The following is a 22,687-nucleotide window of genomic DNA, read 5'->3' as shown; positions in this document are numbered from 1 at the left end:
GCTGCCCTTTCCTCCTCTTCTTTCTTGTTTCCATTGTCTTCTGTGGTCTCTTCTTGCTGCAGGTGTTCTGCAGCTGTCGTTGCCGGCTGTGGAGATCGACTCCCCAGCTGGTCCCCCCTCCCGTCGGTATGTTTTTTTTCATGCGCATGCGCGGTTGCGCACTTTTGCTCGGCTCTGTGAGCCATTGTTGTAGTTCTCTTTCTACCGACCTGAGGTAGTGGGGTCTTCTCTCCACAGCGGGCCTCTTCGGACAGGTAAGGCCTTCACCTTTTTCCTCCGTTGTCTTCTCTTCCTCTCTTCTTTCCGTTGATTTTGATTTTTCTCCTTTTGTCTCCATCTTCTTTCCACCTTTATACTCACTTTTCTTTAACTTGTATTTCTGTGCCTTTGTATTTTCTCTTGTTTTTCCCGACTTTTCTGGAGAGGGCTGGAGTTCACCGTCCGGCCACTACTCCATCACGTGACTCCTCCCAGAGATCACTTCATTGAGCACCTTCTCTCTGTCCACATCAGTGAGCACCTTCTCTCTGTCCACATCAGTGACCAACCACTTCAATTCCACGCCCCGCTCACATGCTCCAATATTTGTCTATGGCCTCAATTACTATTCCACCAAGGCCATTGGAAGAAAACACTTGATTTTCCATATGGACACTCTCCAACTGGATGGCATTAACATCCTCTTCTCTGGTACCTGCTAGCCTACTCCCTTCCCTTTCTATTTCCTCCAGCTTTTCACCTGCTTCCCATTCCATTCACAGAGCCATGCCTCCTCCCTTTGCTTGCTGTGTATGCCCTCCCTCCCTTAGCCACCTATTACCTTCTGCCTTTGCCCCTCCCCACTACCATTTTGTTTGGGCACCTGCCAACATTTTGTCCATACCTTGATGAAGGGCTCAAGCCTGAAACATTGGTTATATGTCTTTATCTTTGCTACATCAAGTACACTATTTGACCAGCTGAGTTTCTCCAACTTTGTGTTTTTAGTAAAACTACAAGTGCACTAATAACATCCATACCGGTTAATATTCCCTAGTGGTCATCCTCCATTATTGTAATTGAGGCAAATGATCACACTAACTCAGTGAGAGATGATCAATATAATTAATACTGAAATGTCAGGGATTGCAACACCTCGACCTATATATCAACCTAACAAAGCAACAAGTACACTGACAAAGCAACGAGTCTCACTTGCTGTTCTATGGGGACTCTACACAAACAGCTCGTCCCAAGAACTCAAAGGCTCCTTGGCACCAATCACATTCAGGTCTGAGGAGAAGTCAGACAAACTAGTTTATACATCTAAAAACTTGTGCTTCTTTCCTCATCTACAGCTAGATATTAGTTAAAATTCAAAGCAAAGACAAGTTATCAAGTGCAGAGCTGTTTCATCCCCTTCTCATCGGGCTTGTCTTCAACATTTCACCAAATCTTGTGAATTACTTTTTCCCAAACAAGCCTATTGTTGGGGCTTGGGTCCACTTTAATTGCTTTTATCTCTTAAATTCACCACAGTTTTTTGGGTAAAATAGACAATCTATTAACACTAGTTTAAATAGGGTGATTTTTTTTTAATTAAAAATTTTTTTTAGACATACAGCATGGTAATAGGCCCTTTCGGCCCACAAGCCCATGCCGCCCAAGTATACCAATTGCCCTACAACCCCCAATACGTTTTTGAATGGTGGGAGGAAACCAGAGCCCCCGGGGAAAACTCTTACAGACAGCTTGGGATTCGTACCCCAGTCCTGATCACTAGAGCTGTAACAGTGTTGTACTAACCACTATGTTAACCGTGCTCCTCCCTTTTCGTCTGAACAAAAAAATATATACTTATAAAGATCGACTCATAAGCTGGCAAGCATGAATGATTGAATCCCCAGCATTCATCATTATGTTTAAATATTACATGTTCAATTATCATGCAACATTGAAATGTCCAAGTTTGTAATAAAAAACATGACCACTTCAGCTGCACTAAAAGTTTCTTTGGCATATTCGTGATAAGTATCTAAATCCAAGATAACAACTTACACACCTCCACCCCTTTGCATGAGGAATGCATTTGCAGCCTTTTTTTGTTGTTTGTATGTAGATTATGAAATGATTGACAAGAGGCTGAGCTGCACTGCAGTTGTTGGGAGCTTCACAGTTCAGCTGGTGATTACTACAACATGAGGATATCATTTTATCTTTTCCTCCAGATACAGATACCGTTTGCAGGTATGAGGATAATCAGGGTTTGATATTAACAAGTCAAAAGAGACTGCAGATACAAAAATCTAAAAAACAATGTAGAACTCAGTAGGTCAAGCAGCAGTGTATGTTAGCCATAAATGTCTTCTAAACATTCTTTTTACTGGAGTTTAATTCCTTCTATTTTATTGCAATTTTTATATTTTATTCTGTAACATTCCACAGATGTTTGTGAAAAATTAATTGAACCTTTCCAAAACTTGCAATGTAATTCAGTAAATTTTTGATTTACAGTAGGTGTTGAGATATTTTGTGCCAGTGTTGTTTGTATCTCATAATTCTCATGGGGCTTTGCTGATTTGTTTCTATGTAGTGCCCTCTCAAAGTACCTTCAGTTCATAAACTGGCTACTGCTAATTCCATGTTACATTTGAACCTAATACAGTATATCTATTTTATTATCTTCTTGCAGCAATAATGTGTTATATTCTGTGCAGCTTTAAAATTATACTCAAATTATAGCTGAAAATATGATGTATTATTATGAACTTCCAATTTTTGCTCTAACTGAATCAAGAAATTTAATGTGTTAACTACTTAAATTGAAATAGTGGAGGGGATTCAAGCAAAGACTCGTATTCTTTGAAATGCAGTACAGGTACACGATCCTTTATCCGGACATCTAAAATCTGGAAAGCTTCAAAATCCAGCAAGTGAGGACTGGTGGCCGGGGGTGGCAGCCGACGGACTGGCGGTCGGGGGAGATGGCCGGGCGGCCGAGAGACCGGCGGTCGGGGGAGATGGCCAGGTGACTGGAAAGGGGTGGGGGTGGATACGGCAGCACAATTTGGGTGGGCTTTCCGAAATCCAGAAAAATCTGAAATTCGGAACGCACTGTCCCCCAAGGGTTCCAGATAAAGGATCGTGGACTTGTACGTTATTTACATTTTCTGAATCTCTTCTTAGCTGGACACAGGATAAATTATGATTTACAGCAGCCCGACACTCTGACCACCACAAAAGGAGACTCAATCTTATTAAATTGTTCCTATTCCAACTCTAAACTTTTGAAATTTCAACTAAAGTGGACTTTCCGTGAAAGTGGAACGCATTCTGAAAAGATCATTGCAAATCTGTCAAATATTAAACAATGGGTGTCTCATTTTCGATACTGTGTAAAGCACATTTTAACACTGAAAGTTTTCACCTTAATAATTACTGATGTTCAAGTCCGTGACAATGGCATCTACAACTGTGAGATGATTTGGATGGCTCCAGCACCAATTTTTAAAGCACGTGGAAACAGTACCCAACTGAATGTAACTGGTAAGTATTTTAAAATTATTTTAAAATAATTTTGCAGGCATTAATGGGAAAATTAATACAAACCTTTGCAGATAATAATATTATACAGCTGTTTCAGTTAATGAGAGATGTGTCATTTGATCATCACACTGTGGTGAGTTAGCTGACCTGAGTCAGCATGCCATCAAGAGGTCTCTGATAATCCTCACTTTTCCTAGAGTAGGAAGGGGCAGAATCTCAAAACACACTTTTGATGAGATAACAGTAATAAAATCAGAAGTTGCTAAAAATAACAGGTCAGACAGAATCTGTGCTAAAAGAAACAGAATCAAGTCAAAGTCCTTTTGTCAGAACTGGAAATAATTAGAAATCAAATACTTTGTAAGTTTGCAGAGATGGGGAGGACTACAACATTTGAATAAAACTGAGAAAAGTACAGCTAATAAATAATATTACTGATCAATGCCGATTACTTAGCACAGATGCTTAAAATTAAGAGAAATTGGATCAAAATATTGCTCGACTATTCAGCTTTTTCACTTGTACGCAACCTGCATTTCTCACTTTGTGCTATTGAAGTTGTGTGGTTCATGAGCGTGAAATTAACTCGTGCATATTAAATCAGTATGTACAATAATATTTTGAAATGCTCTTATTAATTGCCTGTTGAATTTAGTTCCACATGGCACAATATTATTATATTTTTATTATTGCAATGTTTTAATATTTGGATCAATAAGCTGCAATATCAGTGAGTATAATTTTTGTGTAAATTACTTTTACATATCTATTTATGTCAAAATGGAAGAGAGTATAATTATCAATTTTATTGAGAATTGGCTTTCTATATTTCCAAATTATATCTATCTCTTTTATTTTATTCATAGTTGTTAATGTTTTGAAAAATAAAGCATGTTTAAATTAGACTGAATCAAATGGCATAAAGATCAGATTAATAACAGTCATACTTGTTCAAATGACAGTAGAGGAATGCTCTGAATATCACATGGAGTCACACCACGGCTCAAGTAGACAGTGTTGTTGTGCATGGTCCAGGTTAAAAGTGAGGAATGTTCACATTAATTGATCTGCAAAGAGAGGAAGCATGTCAAGATCAAGCATAGTTCAAACTCATTGCCTTATCAGGCCAGAATCCTGATTTATAATGTAAAATATGAAAGTCTCCAAGTCAAGAGCAAATGTATCACTCTTGGCTTATGACAATGTTAGAGAAGAGACAACTTTTGAATTTACTGCCCCTCTTTTTATGAAAACGATGACTATTGATCTATGATGGGCAATTTGCACAAATCCTCATCAGTATCAACATTTTCTGTTTTTGTATGTGGAATTTGGGCCTTTGTTTAATTGGCACTTCATTGTCTTAATGATGGTATCTGCTTATTCTATTTTTTTATATGTATTGTGGAGCAAATTTGAATATAATGGAATAAAAAACAGGGAAATCATGAAAAAGACCACTTTCATTTATTTATTTGGATTTTAAAAAAGTACAGGATGCAAGTAGCTAATTTGTGGTCTCCAGATGGAAAAAAATGAAAATTAATTTGCATTTTTCAAGATGCACAAACCCATCTATTTTACCATTACAGATAGACAAAGAATGCACTTTGATTTAATTCATCCCTGTTTAACATTAGAATGCTAGATGTAGTGAGAATAATTATGGAATGTTGCATGAAATTACATCTTTTATAGGGGGTGATGTAACATTTACAATTCATTTGTGGGCGGTAGGAGAAAATAATGTTTCACTTACTGATTTGCTTCATTTTGATGGAAGAAGAAAGAGCAAATTTTAAAAGTTTGATACAGTCAAAGGAAAAAAAATAGCAAGAGAATAGGAGTGGTTGAGTCAACAAGATTAAGGCCAAAGACACAGGAGGCCAATTAAAATAAGGTGGATAAATGAAACAAAAATTAAGCAGATGACTATACAGAGTTATGCTGGAAATGCATGAAAGTGGGCAAATATAAGGCTAAATCTACGTGACTGTACAGTCGTAAAGATACAATGGCTAAGATCAGGATGAGTGGATTATGAAGGAGAACTGAGAGAAAACATGACATTTAACTTGTAAATGTATTACACTGCAAAAAAAAAGCTCCCAAACATTTGTAACCTTATCAAAAATGAAATTATTCAAGTCTTCAGAACTGTACATAAAGATCAGAACTGATGTTAAGAAATCTACATTAATAATTAAGTTCATGTAAAAATATGGATGTTTTTAATACCTGAAAAATCTTGTCATCTTCAATGAATGATGTGACACATCAGAATGATTCCATTATTAATCTATCTCTCTCTTATTTTTATAACCAGCTTCTCCTTCTATCCAGCTCCTGGAATCTTCAAATGAGATTGCTTCTTTACCTTCCATTGTTATCACATGCTCAGCATATGGATTTTATCCAAATAATATTACATTGAGGATTCAACCAACCTGTCTCACCAACAGGCTCATCAGTATAAGCAATCCATCAAATCCCGATGGAACCTATAACAACACAAGGACTTATAGAATTTCCACTAAAAGCTGTACTAAGTCCACTGAATTCACTTGTTTAGTTCAACATCCAGCATCGCGAACCGAGATAAATGGTACTCTTCTCATTGCCATACATACAGATGCTCAAGGTAGGATGGAATCATAGAATCAATTCAGCATGAGGTCAATTAAGACCCTGCTTATGCAATACAATATGTTGTAGAATAAATGTTTTACTAAATATGGATAAAATACATACAGATAAAGAAGATCAATTTAATTTTTTCCAATCATATTGTTTTTTTATAATGTTACTTTGTTACCAGGCACACCTTATTTTTCTGAGAAGGTACTTGTTCCATTCCCATTTGAATTGCTTCCTTGTCAGCATAATCTCCACTCTTATTAGTGCTTTCTAGCATCAATAGATATAGCCAGTAAAATTCTCAGGCCCAAAGCTCTTCATTATGATAAGCAATCCCTAACTCTATGACTGCAAAATACCACCATGAGAGTCCTTTGTTTAACAAGTACACATACAAACATGTTTTCACTTTGGCATTTAATGCACTGCATGAGCTGCTGTGCCTATTGACGGCTTCATGCGGACAAATTTAAATATAAGCTGAATTCCTTTCAGGCTGGAACTGGAAATATCCATATTATCTCCTATTTTGATGACTATTTTTGTTGGGGGGAAGTCATGGTCACATCTAGCAGATTACATATTTGATCTGCGATCGGCAAGTAGAGTGAGTGTCCACACTTCAATGGTACAGAATGTCATTGACTGTGCCGGCATTGCATTGAATGCTTTGTATATCAATACATAGATGAACCACAACCGGAAGAAAATCCACTCCCTCAATTTTCACCACATCTATAACCATACAAACAAAAAATGAAGTTCAACAGATAAAAGGAATGTGCCACCAAAGTTTATCAAACTACAAAAAGTGACCAATTTAAGCACAAAACCAATGTTACTTAGCACCCTGAAAGAAGGCAGGAAATTTGCGACAAATATTCAGTTTGATTCACTTGGGAACAATTTGCAAATCTGCAGATTGAAATCAAATTGTCTGAAAGCCATGTAAACAATATCCAGCAAACATTCCAATGCAGTATTGAGAGTGCGCATTAAAGCTAAATCTAGTTTGCTGTTAATGGTGAATTTAATAGATCTCATGACAGTTATGAAAGAAAGCAGATGTTTCAACTTCATTTCCTTCACCAATCAAAGATAAATTATGTGGTTATAGATCTTGTTATCTTTCAAAAATCATTGTGTATGAATCAGCTACCATGTTTGCCTCTTACACAATGTTTCCATGTCGGAAAATAAAATTCAACTGTCATTTCAGTCATTGCTTTGTGACAGTCATTTCAAATGTCACATTTCTGACATGATTTCACACCAATGACTAAAATAACTTGAGACATCCTGACAAAATGAAGAGACTAGTTCTGGTCACTGCATTGCAGGAATATTAAAAAAGCACTTAAAAAATTTCAGTAAACATCCAACGATATCATTATAATTCTAAAAAATATGGAAATTATCCTTAAAGCCAAGACCGAGAAGCTGGATTGATGAATAACAACAGTATTTAATTTCAATGGTCTTAAAATTGATCAAATTTTCCCCACAAACAAATTTTCATTTCTGCTGTTCATGATAAGATAGGTTTTGTGGTTTCTGGTATCGTGCTCTATTCAAGGTCAGTAATATAAATTCAGTTTATGTCAGACTGGACCTAATCTAGTCAAATAACTTTATGCACTAGGGTTTTTAAGAAAGGTGAAAAACATACAAGACTACATGGAATGTGGATATACTGATTGAATTATTCAAATCTTTGAAAGCAAACAAAAACACAACTTTAAACAAATAATTTTAAATATTGAAATTAAAGATGGAAGGTCTCTCTATCAAATTAACTCACCAGCAGCTAGAAAGAAAAGGAATTAAAAAAGAAAAAGAAAAAACCCAAAGATGAATGTATTATGTGTGCAGAAGGGTCAGGTGGATTCAGGTTTTAAATGTGGTGAAAGTTAAAATAAAATGCCTAACCAAATAATAAATCTGGTTCCAAAAACTGTGGACTTCCAGCAATTTTTTGAAGTTTTGACATCTAGACAATTGGACCTGTTACAGAGTTCTGTGTTGTGTATTTGCCTATATGTTGTGTGGTTTTATGTTAAAAAGTGAGAGTTTGCCTTAGAGAGCCAAGGTGAAGGTGGACTGCTGAGAAAGTGGAAGATGGACTGAGCATGTGCAGAATATGATCTAAAAATTTCTGGACTTGGATGATAAACTGGGGGTGTTATGGAGTGGAAGAAGGCCCAGAGCTGAGTCATGGTCTAGAGGACAGTTTAGAATGTTGGGATTTCAAAAAGGATGGACATTCCAAAGGCAGCCAGAAGAATCCAGACCAAGCCGTTGTGCCTCTCTCTGCAAGCAACACAAGACAACTTCAAATTTTGTGCTCTCTCTCTCTCAAAGATCTTTTGGCTTCAGTTTACCAAACAAACTGAATTTTGTTTATGATCTTTGCGTCAGTTGAGATCGAAGTCTTGTGTGTTTTGTGTTTGTTTGGTGTCTAAGTTTTTCTGAGGGCTGGTTGGAAGTGTAGCTTAGACTTTGATTACGTATGTAATGTTTAGGCTGGGGAATTTATTAGTTTTACACTGTTTTAGAGATTTGCATAGTTTTAGAGATTTGCAGTGGGCATTGTTATAAAAGAGGGGGAGTTTGAAGGTGAATTTTTTGTTAATAAGTTGTTTCAAGAAATTCCTTTGGAGAAGGTAATTGAATATATTGACCTTGAAAATGTTTTGGAGAATTCTTTAAATATTCATGGATAAAGTGATTTAAAAATTCCAATTTTCCATAGATCATAAATGGAGTATCTGGATTTCAATTTTGCTTTCCGTAAGTGGAGGAACAGCTTGTGTTATCCTTCTTTTGCTCTTCCTTATAAAATATATTTACGGTAAGTCATTTCACAAACAACTTTATAGGCCACTCCCAAGCCATTTGCAGATTCTACCCTGACTCAAGATTCCTTTTATTGTCAAGTAATAAAAACAGTATAATATTACATGAAATTGCCTTTAGTCTGCTATAAGGGTTAGCAGAAATTGCCAGGTGCCTCACAGTCAGAGAAAGAGAAGCAAAAGAGAGCCCCCCAGAGTCACAGAGTGTCTGGATTCGCCTCCACCACTCCTGCAGCCTCCGCAGCTACACAGACTCCAGTCCAAACCATCCGCAAATTGAACTCCAGATCCAAACCTCCGACACGATTAGGAATCCTTCACACTCCCATATTCCGGTTCCGATACCTGGTCAAGGCAATCCGGCAGTCGACAGTCTGGAGTGAGTCCTTTGACCACAGTTACCAGCAGCCTGCAAGTGTTCCTCACCTTGAGTCATCAACAGCTTGCTGCATATGTGATCATGGACTCTGCACAATGATCCTTGCTCCATTTATCCTGAGTTTGCAGCTATTGTCCTATTTTGTAATTAACGAAAAAATATTAAGCAAAATGTTAGATGAAACTCTGTTTCAAGATATTGAAGTTCATTGTATATCTTCTTAACACTACTATGACTTAAAAACTCTTCTTTACACTAATTATTCTCAATTTTTTATAAAGGAATTCAAGAACAAAAGAGAATTCAAGCTGGTAATCAACCATTGAACCTGGAACAGAATAACATGGTAAATGTAAAATTAATTTTTAATTGTGAATGCAAGTTTAGGCCTCCCTAGTTACTAATTCAAAGGAAATGTTGGTTAGACTCTGCCCAGAATTGTCTCACATTCCCACTTAGACTGACAAGGTGAAAGATGTTCAACTGAGTTTAAATTTGGAATGGGCAACGTATTGAATCCCAATGTGGACCTTGGATTATTCCTGATGCACTGCCAAGTATAGATAAAGACTGCAGAGCCACCAAACCAAACACAGCAAACAACTCACCAGAAATGGTGACACTGCTATGTATCAGATCATGTATTTATGTTGTTGGTCCATTAAATTGTTGGTCCGAAGAAATATGCAGGAAATTTTTGAAAATTTTATTTTTCCAAAACAAACATAATATCACATCTGAAAAAAACCAATCCTTTTTAACATATTTACACTTTTTTTAGTATAATTCACGTCTCAGATACAAATACTATGCCAATTTACTTGTGATTTTATGCAAGAAGTTTCATCAAAGGTAATGCCATTAAATGTCGAATCAACTGTGTATGGAGCCAGGAGAGATGGGGAGATCTTAAATGTTATTTTTGCATCTGTACCTAATTAGGAATTTGGAACAGAGTCTAGGGAAGTAATGCAAACAAGCTGTGAGGTCATGGAATCTATACAGATTAAAGAGGATGATTTGCTTGCTCTTAAAGTAAACAAGAGTAGATAAATCACCAAGGCCTGACAAGGTATTCCCTCGGACTTTGTGGGAGGCTAGAGTAGAAATTGTTGGGGCCCTGACAGATTTGTCCTCATCCATGGGTCAGGTGCTGAGGATTGTTTAAAAAAGGCTCCAAATATAACCTGGGTGAACCTGAAGTCAATAGTAGGTACGTTATTGAAAGGTGTTCTCAGAGATCAGATATACAAGTATTTGAATAGGCAGGGACTGATTAGGCATAGTCAACATAGCTTTGTGCATAGTAGATTATGATTAACCAATCTTATAGAGTTTTTCAAGTAGATTACCAGGAAAGTTGATGAAGAAAATGCTGTGGACATTGTCTACAGGGACTTTAGAAAAGGCTTTTGACAAGGTCCCACATTGGAAATTGGTTAGGAAGGTTCAGCCACTCCATATTCATGGTGAGATAGTAAACTGGGTTTGACAATGGCTAAACAGGAGAAAGCAGAGATTGGTAATAGATGATTGCCTCTCAGACTGGAAAGGCCAGTGATGTGCCTCAGGGATCAGTGCTGGGTTGGTTGTTGTTTGTCATCCATATCAATGATTTGGATGTTAATGTGGTAAATTGGATCAGCAACTTTGTAGATGACACAAAGATTGGACGTGTAGTGGACAGTGTGGAAGGCTCTCAAAGCTTGACCAATATCTTTGTTTCATACAGATTACAAACTTATTGCAAAATTGTTATCAAATATACTAACAAATTATTTACCAAAATTAGTGAAATCAGATCAGACCAGATTTGTTAAAAATAGATGATCAACTGACAATGTGCGTAAATTTATCTACTTGATTCATACAGCACAAATGAGGAAAGAACAAACCATTGCAGTAGCATTAGAAAATGCTGAAAATGCCTTTGAAAGGCTTGAATGGAGTTTCTTGTTTAAAGTATTACAGAAAGTTAAAGTGCCAGAACAATTCATTAACTGGATTATGTCTTATATAACAATCCTAAAGCAAGAGTATTGACTAACGGGCATATCTCAGATTCTTTCTCATTAAATAGGTCAACGAGACAGGACTGTCCTCTAGCACCTTCCCTTTTTGTTTTAGGTCTAGAACCATTAGCAGAATTGATAAGATCAGATAAAACAATAAATGATGAAGAATTTAAAATGAGCCTATTTGCTGACGATATTATTGTGTACTTAACACAACCTGAAAAGTCAATAAAGATGTTACATACTAAATTGAAAGGATACGGTGCAGTGTCAGGATATAAAGTTAACACTGATAAAAATGAAGTAATGCCAATGAACACAGCTGTAAACAGGAATCTCCATTTAAATGGCATTAGAATAGACAATAATTTAAATTAAACTATCAATCACTATTAAAAAAGATCCAAGATGACCTAGAAAAATGGAAAGACTTATCTATAACTCTGATAGGGAGGGTAAACTGTATAAAAATTAACGTATTTCAGAGATTACAATATTTTTTTCCAATTGTTACCTATTCCTTTATCAGGAAAATTTTTCCAAAAACTGAATAAATTAAGTAGGAACATTTCTATGGAAGGGTAAGCTTTGGACAAGTTAACATGGTCATATAAACAAGGAGGTTTGAAGCTACCAAATTTTAAAAACTACTAAAAGGCATCTCAATTAAAATTTTTGTCAAAATTCTATCAACAAGGGGAAAAATTGGCTTGGCTCAGGATAGAGTTATATAAATTAGAAGATAATGTTTTTTAACATTTAATTTATAAATGGAACAAGAAATAAGTAAGGTATAAAAATACACCAATATTACATCATATATTAAAAAAATGGAATAATATACATTCAGAAAATGGGATGGTAAACTATCAATTACCAAATATGTTGCTGAAGCAAAATCAATTAATTATTTTTACAATGAATAATACACTTTTAATGAATGGACAAAAAAATGAATTAAAAGAATAAAAATATCATTTTTTGGGTAATATTTTAATGACATTTGATCAATTGAATTATAAATATGAAATATTTAATGACACAATCTTTTCTTATTATAAATTAAAAACATATTTAAAGGAGAAAATAAGAACAAGTTTAAGCTACCTGAGTCAAGCTGTTTTGAATATATAATTACAGACATATCAATAGTTTAAAAACCATTACAAATATGTATTTTAGATTACAAAATAACAAAAATGATTTAAAAATGTACAAATCAAAACAACATTGGGAAGAGGATTTAAATATACAGATAAAAAACAAAACTCGGTCTGAACTATGTAATGGTATTATGATAAATACAATAAATACTTAGTATCATATGATACAATATAATTTGTTACATAGATTATATATTACACCTCAAAAATTAAAAGAATGGAATCCCACATTATCAGATAAATGCTTCGATTGTAATCAAGAAATTGGTACAATACTGCATTCAACTTGGACGTGAGAAAGTTAAATTTTTCTGGGATAAATTGAATCTAATATTAAATACTTAAAGATAAAATACCTAAAGATCCAAATATTTTTCTATTAAGTAATATAAATGATAAAGACTTACAGTTAAAATTGTAGGAGGAGCACTCAGTTCCATAGCACTTTGCTATGAGAAATATACATACTTCATTAAATGTTGCCAGAAGATTACCCTTCCTAAATGAGTCTGATAACACTGAACTTAATTGAGGTGAAAGTAGTGGAGAAAAAGATTTTGAAAACTCAACAGGAAACCTGTCAGGTCCCAGAGATCTTCCAGACTGTAGTAAAGAAATAGCAGCAATTTCCTCATACAATATAGGCTCATCTAGTTTCATTTGGTCATCCAGGAAAGTGTGGAATGTTTAAACAAATACTATCATTTGTGAATTCGGAATTGTAAAGTCAGGAGAAAAATTTCCTGAGTGTATCATTTATCTCAGAATGCTCTGTAGTCATGTTACCATCCTCTTTTCGAATCTTTGTAATTTGCCTCTTGGCTTCAAAACCTCTCAGCTGGTTAGCTAAAAGCTTGTCTGATTTAGCACCATGGATATAAAACTGACTGTTACTCTTCAACAATTAGCTTTGACATAAGTTGAAAGAAGATCAAATTTAGTTTGAAATTCAACTCATTTTTTATATAACTCAGGTTTTTTTTAGTTTGAGCATATTTTTGATCTATTTGTTTAATTTGATTAATTAATTCTAGTCTTTATTGATCTTCCTTTTTATATTCACACTGTAAGAAATAATTTGCTCCCTCAAAAAAGCTTTCATTGCATCCAAATCTGATTAGAAATTTCTGATGAATTGTTTGAATCAAAGAAGAAAGTTACCTGCTTCAACATAAATTTCACAAAGTCATTATCTGACAATAAACTCAAATTAAAACACCAATGCCTTTTTATTTGAGAAAGGCCAGGAAGAGTCATAGATAACACAATAGGGGCATGATCTGATATTACAGGAATTAATCGTGGGATCAGTTGATTATCAAAAAGAAAATAATCAATTCACGAATAAGTTAATTGAACATGTGAAAATAAAGAATACTCTCTACGATTTGGATAAAGAAAATGCCAAACATCAGAAATACGATCATCTGATAAAAAAAATAATTAATGAAGTAGATTTACTCAAGGCAGGTTTAAGAGATGGACAATCCAAAGCAAGGTCGAACCAACGGTTAAAATCCCCACCAAATACTATAGAGTATGAATTCAAGTCTGGTAAGGAAGAAAAAATGTTTTTAAAAATCCACATTATCTGCATTAGGGGCATAAATATCAGCAAAAACCACCATTTTATCATTTAGTTTCCCTGAAACAATGATACACTGACCATTTATATCTAATATGACTTTGTGATGGACAAAAGGAATATTTTGATTAATAAAAATTGAAACCCCACCCCCCGGCTTTAGCCTGGAAGGAGGAATGAAAATGCTGTCCCCTCCAGTTTGTCATACGGTGGGAATTATCATAACTATTGATGTGTTTATTGTAAAAATACAATAGCTTTAAACTGTTTAATATGTGAAAATATTTTGTTCCTCTTAACTGGATGGATCAATCCTTTTACATTCCAACTAAGGATATTAATATAATTATTCATAATTTCCATAATTAATGTAGATTGATTAGTTCAACTAATATATGGCACTAGGTGGCAGTTTTGAGGCAGAAATATGAAACTGGTGATAAATTGTAAAAAATTGTTACCCAGCCAGAGTTTAAACAAATTCCTAAAGCCAATACAACCTTGAAGAAAAAAACCATACCCTCTCCCCACCTCTCCCTCCCCAAACCCAGACAGCTTCTAAAGATAATGCAGCAGGCTTGCCAAAACAATCCATTTCCCACTCAATTAATTCTCCCTGCTGGATCTGTTGATATTATCTCCATTGCTGCCAATGTAGATATATGCAGCTCTTCCAACCTATGATTAATTTATTATGACTACAATCAAAATAATGATTTATTTTAAAATTTCTCATGAATTTCTTCTTATAAAGATTTTTTAAATGCAATAAATTTAATATAAAAATACTAAAGTAAAATTTGGACCAATATTACTGAAAAATAAATTAATATGTATTTCTTAATATTCTCATAAAAATAATAATTCAATGAAGAGAGAAGGAGAAAATATATATGAATACAACCCTAGTAATTTTATCATCCCGGTAAAAATAAAGAGAAAAATTGCCCAGATAAAAGGAACCAACCAGTCCTTGATTGTTATGTAATAAATGTTGAAAACCTTAAAACTAATCATAATCAATCATCAAGGTGATCAAGTAGAAGTTACCACTGGGCACAATGTAGTAGTGATATCTTCTTGGTAGCTCCAAGCCTTTTCAACAGAGTGCAGCATCTTTTTCTGACCATGAGGAAGTACAGTGCAGAAACGCGCAGAATACAGCAGGAAAGGCTTTAAACCACATTTGTACAGCTCCGTCATAACTTCTCTGTATTTGCCGCACTGGTTCATGACTTTGGGACAGTAATCTTCCACAATTCTGATTTGCTGGCTATGATATTAAAGTGTCCTGGTTCGATGGGCATCACAAATCAAAGACTCCTTATTTGATAATGATGTAGCCAACTAATAACTGAACATAGTCTCTGATTGGTGGAAGGCTTAGCTATTAAAGAATGGTTAGCTCTAGCAATCACTAGGGGAGATTAAAAAAAACTCTTTCTCAAAAACCTCATAAAGCAACTCCAAAAAGAATTTTGTGAATTGCCCACTTTCTGTAGGTTTAGCCAAACCCAGAATATGTCAGTTCTGTCGTCTGCTCCTGCCTTCCAGATCAATGACTTTCGCCTTAAGTTTCAAATTACTGTCACTTAATCTAAAGCATGTATTTTCCACTTCATCAACACGGTCAATTCAGATGGTCAATTCCTGCTCGACAGATGTCAAACGTTCACCCTGTTCTTTCGTTAGATTTTGGACTTGGTCAAGTTTAGTATTAATCTGACCCAAGGCTTGTTTAAGATCTTTGGTTAACATCTGTCTATGTTGATTCAGTACCTCAGTAATAGCCTCCATAGTCAGATTCATTGGCATATCTTTTTTCTTCACAAATTTACTTCTTGTAGCAATTTCAATGCGAGTATAAGTAGAAGAAAGAAAAGGAGAATAATGTGGAGCGCTTTAGTTGTAGAATAAAGAAATGAGTAGATGGAAGATCTGTCAAGCAAGCAGGAGCATTAGATTGTTACAGCCAGCTGGAAGTCAATCCCAAAAGTGTCATCAAGTTTGCAGATGACACAACAGTAGTTGGCCTCATCAGCAACAATGATGAGTCACACTATAGAGAAGAGATGAAAAACTCTTGTGGTGCAAAAGTGGATAAGACTAAGGAGATGATGGTGGACTTCAGGAGGACCAGGATTGATCACCCTCCACTAAACATCAATAACTCAGTAGTGGAGAGCACCAAGTTCCTTGAAGTTCATTTAACTAGTGACCTATTGTGGACACTCAACATTTCCTTACATCAGGAAGGAGCAAAGCAACTGTGCTTCCTGAGAAAACTGGGCAAGGGAACTGGCCCCCATTATGTCAACTTTCTATAGGAGCTCTATCAAGAGTATCCTGGCCAGCTGCATCACAGGTTGTAGCAGAGAAATGATTAGAAATCAATCCACAGGACCATAAAAGTGGCAGAGAGAATCCCTAGATCCCTCCCCCCACCCCTTTGATGGGATCAACCAAGATCATTGTCTAAAGATGTCACGTAGAATCATTGAGGAATCCTTCCACCCTGCACACAGCTTCTTTCAGCAGCTTGCATCGGGAAAGTGATATAGGAGAAACAGAGCCAGCACCACCAGGCTGAGGAACAACTTCTTCCCACGGGCAATGAGAACGCCAAACAAGCAAAGGAACAGCTCACACTAATCATCTGAGACTCTCACATTTATGAAACAATATTTATTTTATTTTGTATAATATATATTTTACTTGTCCTGCATATGTATTGTTTATCTGTATGTGTGTTATGTCTGGTTGTGTGTCAGTGTGCTTTGTATCGAAAACCAGAGAATGCTGTTTTTCGGCTTGTACTTGTGCAGCCAGATGACAATAAACTTCACTTGACTTTTAGAAATCTCAGGATTGTCCATCTATCAGTTACCCACATGTTAAATCTTCAAAGAGTTCCAATAAAACACATTTCCTCTTTCACAAAGCCATATCAACATTGCTTGATTATCTTGAATGAGTGCCCTTCTACAATGTCATTGACAATAGCTTATTTTTTCTTATGACAGACATTCAGCTCTTGGTTTCTAATTCCTTCCTCTCTGTCTTCCTCCTTCATGTACATTTCTTATCCAGGGGACACTTAGAATAATTATTTGTACCATTTTAAACATGCTTTTTTATCTGACCGTTTTAAACTTTCAGTCATGGGATAACTGTAAAACTTCATTTGGACATATCCACAAGTTAATCCTTCCAAAATGTGGGTTAGAACTACATCTTGACGAGTCACCTGAACAATCTTATTGACTATCATCAGAAAATCCTCATTGACAAGCTGCTATTTATATTTGTCCTTCTGCCGAGTGATTTCACTATATTGATCTGTACCTGCAATGGCTTCCCATTAATTAGACTATAACCTTAAAAGTTATTTCCTCTTATTACATTGTTGCTTGCAGTGCATTTGCTAATATGAAGTAAATTCTGTGTCATCTGTGTAATTGGACATTAGGCTTGGTTTAAATCTCCACACCAAAAGACTCAAGGATGGTTAAAAGAGAGACAGAAATAAATCCATTTGTCTGCTTTCCTATTTTATAGAATGAAAGTGATGAGAATGAGATCTGCTATGTCGAACTGCAATGGGGAAACGCAGAGAGTAAGAAGGTGAAGGAGGAGGAAGTTGTGTACAGCCCAGTTCTTCACTGAAAGACAAACAGAAGAAGGCACCTTGAAGTAGATTATTACAAAGATTCCTTTTATTGTCATATTATAATACAAAAAATGTAATATACACAATATTCTGTTCTTCAACCTTTGCCTGCTGTAAAGGCCATCAGCATTTCCCAGTGCCTGCAATAATGAGAAAAAGAAGCAAAAGAGAGTTCCTTCAGAGATACTGAGTGTCCTCCAGCACTCCCGCAGCTTCTGCAGCCTCAGACTACTGTTCAGTCCAATGGCCCTTTGTGAGCCCTTCTCGCCCTCAGCGACCTTTCAAATCCCAGTTCTGATCCCTGATTCCCATGAGCCAGTTGCCAGCAGTCCAGTCTGGTGTGAGTCCTAAGACCACAAGTTGCCAGCTGCCCGCACCATGTACAGGTCTTTCAGCCGCCAGGCCCCTTGCTGGTCCACTGCCATGGCCACCTTCCTTAAGGTCATCTCCTCAATGGGAAGCAGGGGGAGTTCTCCCTGTTTTTGATGTCTTACACCTCTACTCCCTTGGAGTCTGCAACCCCTTGTGGTACCTGCCTAGCAAAGCGCTGCCATCTTGGGCCCAGACCTCCATGGTTACAAGATATTAAAAAAAACACCATTGCTCCTCTAACAAACAGTGGAATCTACTGTCTGGGCCCATTGTCATCAGGTCCAGGCAGTAGGATCCTGAAGCAGCACTGTGTCTTCACTCCCCCTCTCCAGATCACAGCAGCTATCATTTTTTCAAATCAAATTCTTCCATTTGCAATTTGTTCATCTTATCTGTTTTTCTGTGTATATTGTTTGCATCTTGTTTCTATGTGTATCTTTGTGCCCTGTTTCGGTGAATATGTTGTCTGTTCTGATGAACATCGCTATCCTCTCTGGCTCTATCAAAATTATATCTCTCCTTATTTCTTTATTTTTATTCACTTCATTTATTCATGGGAAGTTAGAAAAGTGCATATTTTAGCCATTGTGTAAGTCCATATATTTGAAACATCTTTAAAATAAAACATTAAATTCTACTGCTAGAATTTATTGTAAATTATTGACCAAATTCTATCAAGGACCAGTTTTCTTCTAGTTTTATCCTGCCCACACAAGCACATTCTCACCTGAATCAGATCCACAGCTGCAAACCCCCACAAATCATAATGGCTATAATGAGCTGAAGGGTGCAGCAAGTATGCCTCGTTTAGTTTCTATTTTGTATTTTCTTCGAATCAGAATTCACTTCCTTTCCTGCAAATAACAATGCATTACCAATGTCCATTTATTTAACCAGTAAACTATCCAATCTCACAGGATTGTGCTATTCAACTGGAATTTTTAAATAAACACTGTGGAAGAGCAGACCAGCGGTTGGATGTCCTGCAGAGAATGACATACGAAAGCCTTTCCACCATCTACAAGACACAGTTCAGGAGCGTAATAAAGATTGCTCCATTTGACAGGCCAGGGCCACTCTAAAATGCGGTTGAACAGGAAGTAAAAATACAAAAATGCTGGAGGAGCAGGTAAAGATATATAACCAATGTTTCAGGCCTGAGCCTTTTGTAAATTTATAGGAGCAAAACCAAACCAAATGAATTGCTTGAATAACGCACCATCAACCATATGATACATCAATTGCTTCCACCATTGGCACAGCATAGCTTCAGCTTGGCTCTCCTATAAAATGTGCTGTTGATGCATACCAGGGCTACTCCAACTGCACCTTTCAAGGCCTAAGCATTTACTGCCAAGAATATCACAGCACACACCATCTTGGCATGAAAGCATGTATCACCCTTCATTATTACTAGGTGTAATTTAAAAAAAAAATTCTATCTAACAATAGTGTGGGAATACTTTCTGCAGAAAGACTGCAGTGATTCAAGAAGGCAGTTTAGCACTACCTTCTTAAGGCCAATAAGTCCTGGCCTCATGACATTCATATCCTGATGTATGAAGAAGATGGTGCTGCTATTGTATTGCCCCATCATGCATGGCATCGCTTTTCTCATATTTCATTTTTTTTTATCTTTATGTTTAAATCCTTTTCCCACTTTTGTTTGGGTTTATAGCTTCTTTCATCCTTTTCCTTATCTTGGAGATTAATGTACATGTTTGTTATAAACCTTTTAATTATCATTGTGTCTGTAATCACATATTCAAAGCTGCTTCCTTCTGGTAATCTCAGTCTGTTTCCCAATTTATCTTTTAAGTAAGCTTTCAGTTGATGGCATGCAAACATTGTACCATGAGTTATTCCATATTTGTACTTCAATTGTTCAATAAATTATTTCCCAAAAAACAATTTTCTATTCTTTTAATTCCTTTTCTCTCCCATTCTCTAAAGGAAAGGTTATCTATTGTAAAAGGGATTAGCTGATTTTGCATCAATAATAATTTTGGTATTTGGTCATTTGTTTTTTTCCTTTCTAAGTGAATCTTCTTCCATATATTGAGTAAATGATGCAATACTGGTGAGCTTCCCAGCTTTTCATCCCATTTATAAAGTATATGTTCCGGTACCTTCTCCCTATTTTATCTAGCTCTATCTTACTCCAATCTGGTTTTTCCCTTGTCTGATAAAAATCTGATAAATATCTTAATTGTGCTGCTCTATAATAATTTTTAAAGTTTGCTAACTGCAAACCACCTTGGTTGAACCTCTCTATTAATTTATCTAATGTTATTCTCGGTTTCCCCCCCTTTCCATAAAAAATTCCTTATTATTCTCTTTATTCGTTAAAGTACTTCTCTGTTAAGGGAATTGGTAACGAATGAAATAAGTATTATATTCTAGGGAAGACATTCATTTTAATGCAGTTTACCCTCCCTATCAACATTAGTGGTAATTCTTTCCAATGTTCTAAGACTTCCTGCAATTTCTTTATTAGTGGCTGATAATTTAATTTGTACAGGTGGCTTAAGTTATTATCTAACCTAATACCTAGGTATCGGATTGCTTGTGTTTGCCATTTAAATGGTGATTCTTTTTTAAATCCTGTATAATCCTCATTACTCATTGGCATCACTTCACTTTTATTTGCGTTGATCTTGTACCCCGATATTTCTCCATACTCCTTCAATTTCTTATGTAATTTTTAAATTGATATTTCTGGTTCTGTTAAGTATACTATGATGTCATCTACAAATAAACTGATTTTATACTCCTTTTCCTTTATATTTATCCCTTTTGTTTTATTTTTTGCCAATGGTTATATTGCTAAAGCGAACAGTAAGGGAGATAGTGGACATCCTTACCTAGTTGACCTACTTAATTTAAATTGGTTTGATACATATCCATTTACTGTTACTTTGCCAATGGTCCATTATATAATGCTTTAATCCAATTAATATATTTTTCTGGTAGATTGAACCTCTGTAATACTTTGAATAAATAATTCCATTCTACTCTGTCAAAGGCTTTTTTCTGCATCTAAAGCAACATCATTGCTGGTATCTTATTTTCTTGAACTGCATGAATTAAATTAATAAATTTACAGACATTATCCGCTGTTCTTCTTTTCTTAATAAATCCAGATTGATCTTGTTTTAATATTTTTGGTACACAGTCGGCCAATCTGTTTGTGAATAATTTTGCTATTATCTTATAATCTGAATTAAGTCGAGATATTGGTCAATATGATGCTGGTATTAGTGGATCCTTCCCCATCTTTGGTATTACTGTAATTATTGCTGTCTTAGTTTTGTGTTTCTTCTATCTGGTTCATTACTTCCAGGAGAGGAGGAATTAATAACTCTTTAAATGTTTTATAGAATTATATTGGGAATCCATCCTCTCCAGGCGTTTTATTGTTCGACAGCTTTTTTAATATCTCCTGTACTTCCTCTATTTCAAATGGTTTTATCAGATTGTTTTGTTCCTCTTCTTGCAATTTCGGCAGTTCAATTTTAGCTAAAAACTCTTCTACTTTATCATCTTTCCCCTCATTCTCAGTTTGGTATAATTGTTCATAAAATTCCTTAAAGTTCTCATTAATCTCCTTTGGATTATATGTAATTTGTTTGTCCTTTTTCCTTGATGCCAATACAGTTCTTTTAGCTTGTTCTGTTTTAAGTTGTCAGGCTAATATTTTGTGTGTTTTTTCTCCTAGTTCATAATACTTTTGCTTTATTTTCATTATGTTCTTCTCCACCTTATACGTTTGTAATGTTTCGTGTTTTATTTTTTTGTCCGCCAAATCTCTTTTTGTTATATCATCCTTTGTTGCTAGTTCCTTTTCTGTGCTTACTATCTCCCTTTCCAACTATTCTATTTCCCGATTATAGTCCTTTTTCATCTTAGTTACATAACTTATTATCTGCCCTCTAATGAAAACTTTCATTGCATCCCATAATATAAATTTGTCTTTCACTGATTCCGTATTTATTTCAATGTACATTTTAATTTGGCGTTCAATAAACTCTCTAAATTTCTGCCTTTTAAGTGAATGATCTGATAGCAATCTTGCTTTATTTTCAGTTTATCTTACTCTCCCTTGAATATGGGTTGACAACAAAAACATATCAATCCTTGAGTATGTTTTATGCCTACTCGAGTAATATGAGTATTCCTTCTCCCTTGGGTGCTGCCTCCTCCATATATCCATAAGTTTCATTTCCTGCATTGATTTAACCATAAATTTGGCTACTTTATTCTTTTTGCTAGTCTTTTGTTCAGTTTTATCCAAATGAAGGTTAAAATCCCCTCCTATCAATATATTCCTCTGTGTATCTACAATCTTAAAAAAAACTTGCATAAAATTTTGATCCTCTTCATTAGGTGCATATATATTGAGCAAATTCCAAAATTCTGAGTATACCTGACACTTTATCATTACATACCTCCCTGTTGGATCTATTATTTCCTTCTCTATTTTGAT

General features: G+C 35.5%; 1 protein-coding gene across 3 annotated transcripts in view; it reads left to right on the top strand.

The window, feature by feature from the left end:
- The window catches only part of LOC138748818 (tyrosine-protein phosphatase non-receptor type substrate 1-like), a 31,384-nt gene extending 10,078 nt beyond the window's left edge, over positions 1–21,306 (top strand). Inside the window, exons 3-9 of one of the 3 annotated variants that reach the window (XM_069909612.1) lie at positions 2,099–2,226; positions 3,166–3,525; positions 5,852–6,166; positions 8,915–9,013; positions 9,678–9,742; positions 17,718–17,852; positions 19,119–21,306. In XM_069909612.1, coding sequence (XP_069765713.1) covers positions 2,178–2,226; positions 3,166–3,525; positions 5,852–6,166; positions 8,915–9,013; positions 9,678–9,742; positions 17,718–17,825 — 996 coding nt within the window. In that variant the 5' untranslated portion in view covers positions 2,099–2,177 and the 3' untranslated portion in view covers positions 17,826–17,852; positions 19,119–21,306. Of the gene's footprint in view, positions 1–2,098; positions 2,227–3,165; positions 3,526–5,851; positions 6,167–8,914; positions 9,014–9,677; positions 9,743–17,717 lie in introns of all 3 variants that reach the window. The other 2 variants (XM_069909611.1, XM_069909613.1) reach the window with 2 other exon arrangements.
- Positions 21,307–22,687: the final 1,381 nt, after the last annotated feature.

Source organism: Narcine bancroftii, chromosome 13 (genome assembly GCF_036971445.1).
Source record: "Narcine bancroftii isolate sNarBan1 chromosome 13, sNarBan1.hap1, whole genome shotgun sequence".
In the NCBI taxonomy this organism is placed as follows: domain Eukaryota; kingdom Metazoa; phylum Chordata; class Chondrichthyes; order Torpediniformes; family Narcinidae; genus Narcine; species Narcine bancroftii.
The sequence above is the reverse complement of the archived record's forward strand: the minus strand, read 5'-3'. Positions and strand labels throughout refer to the sequence as shown.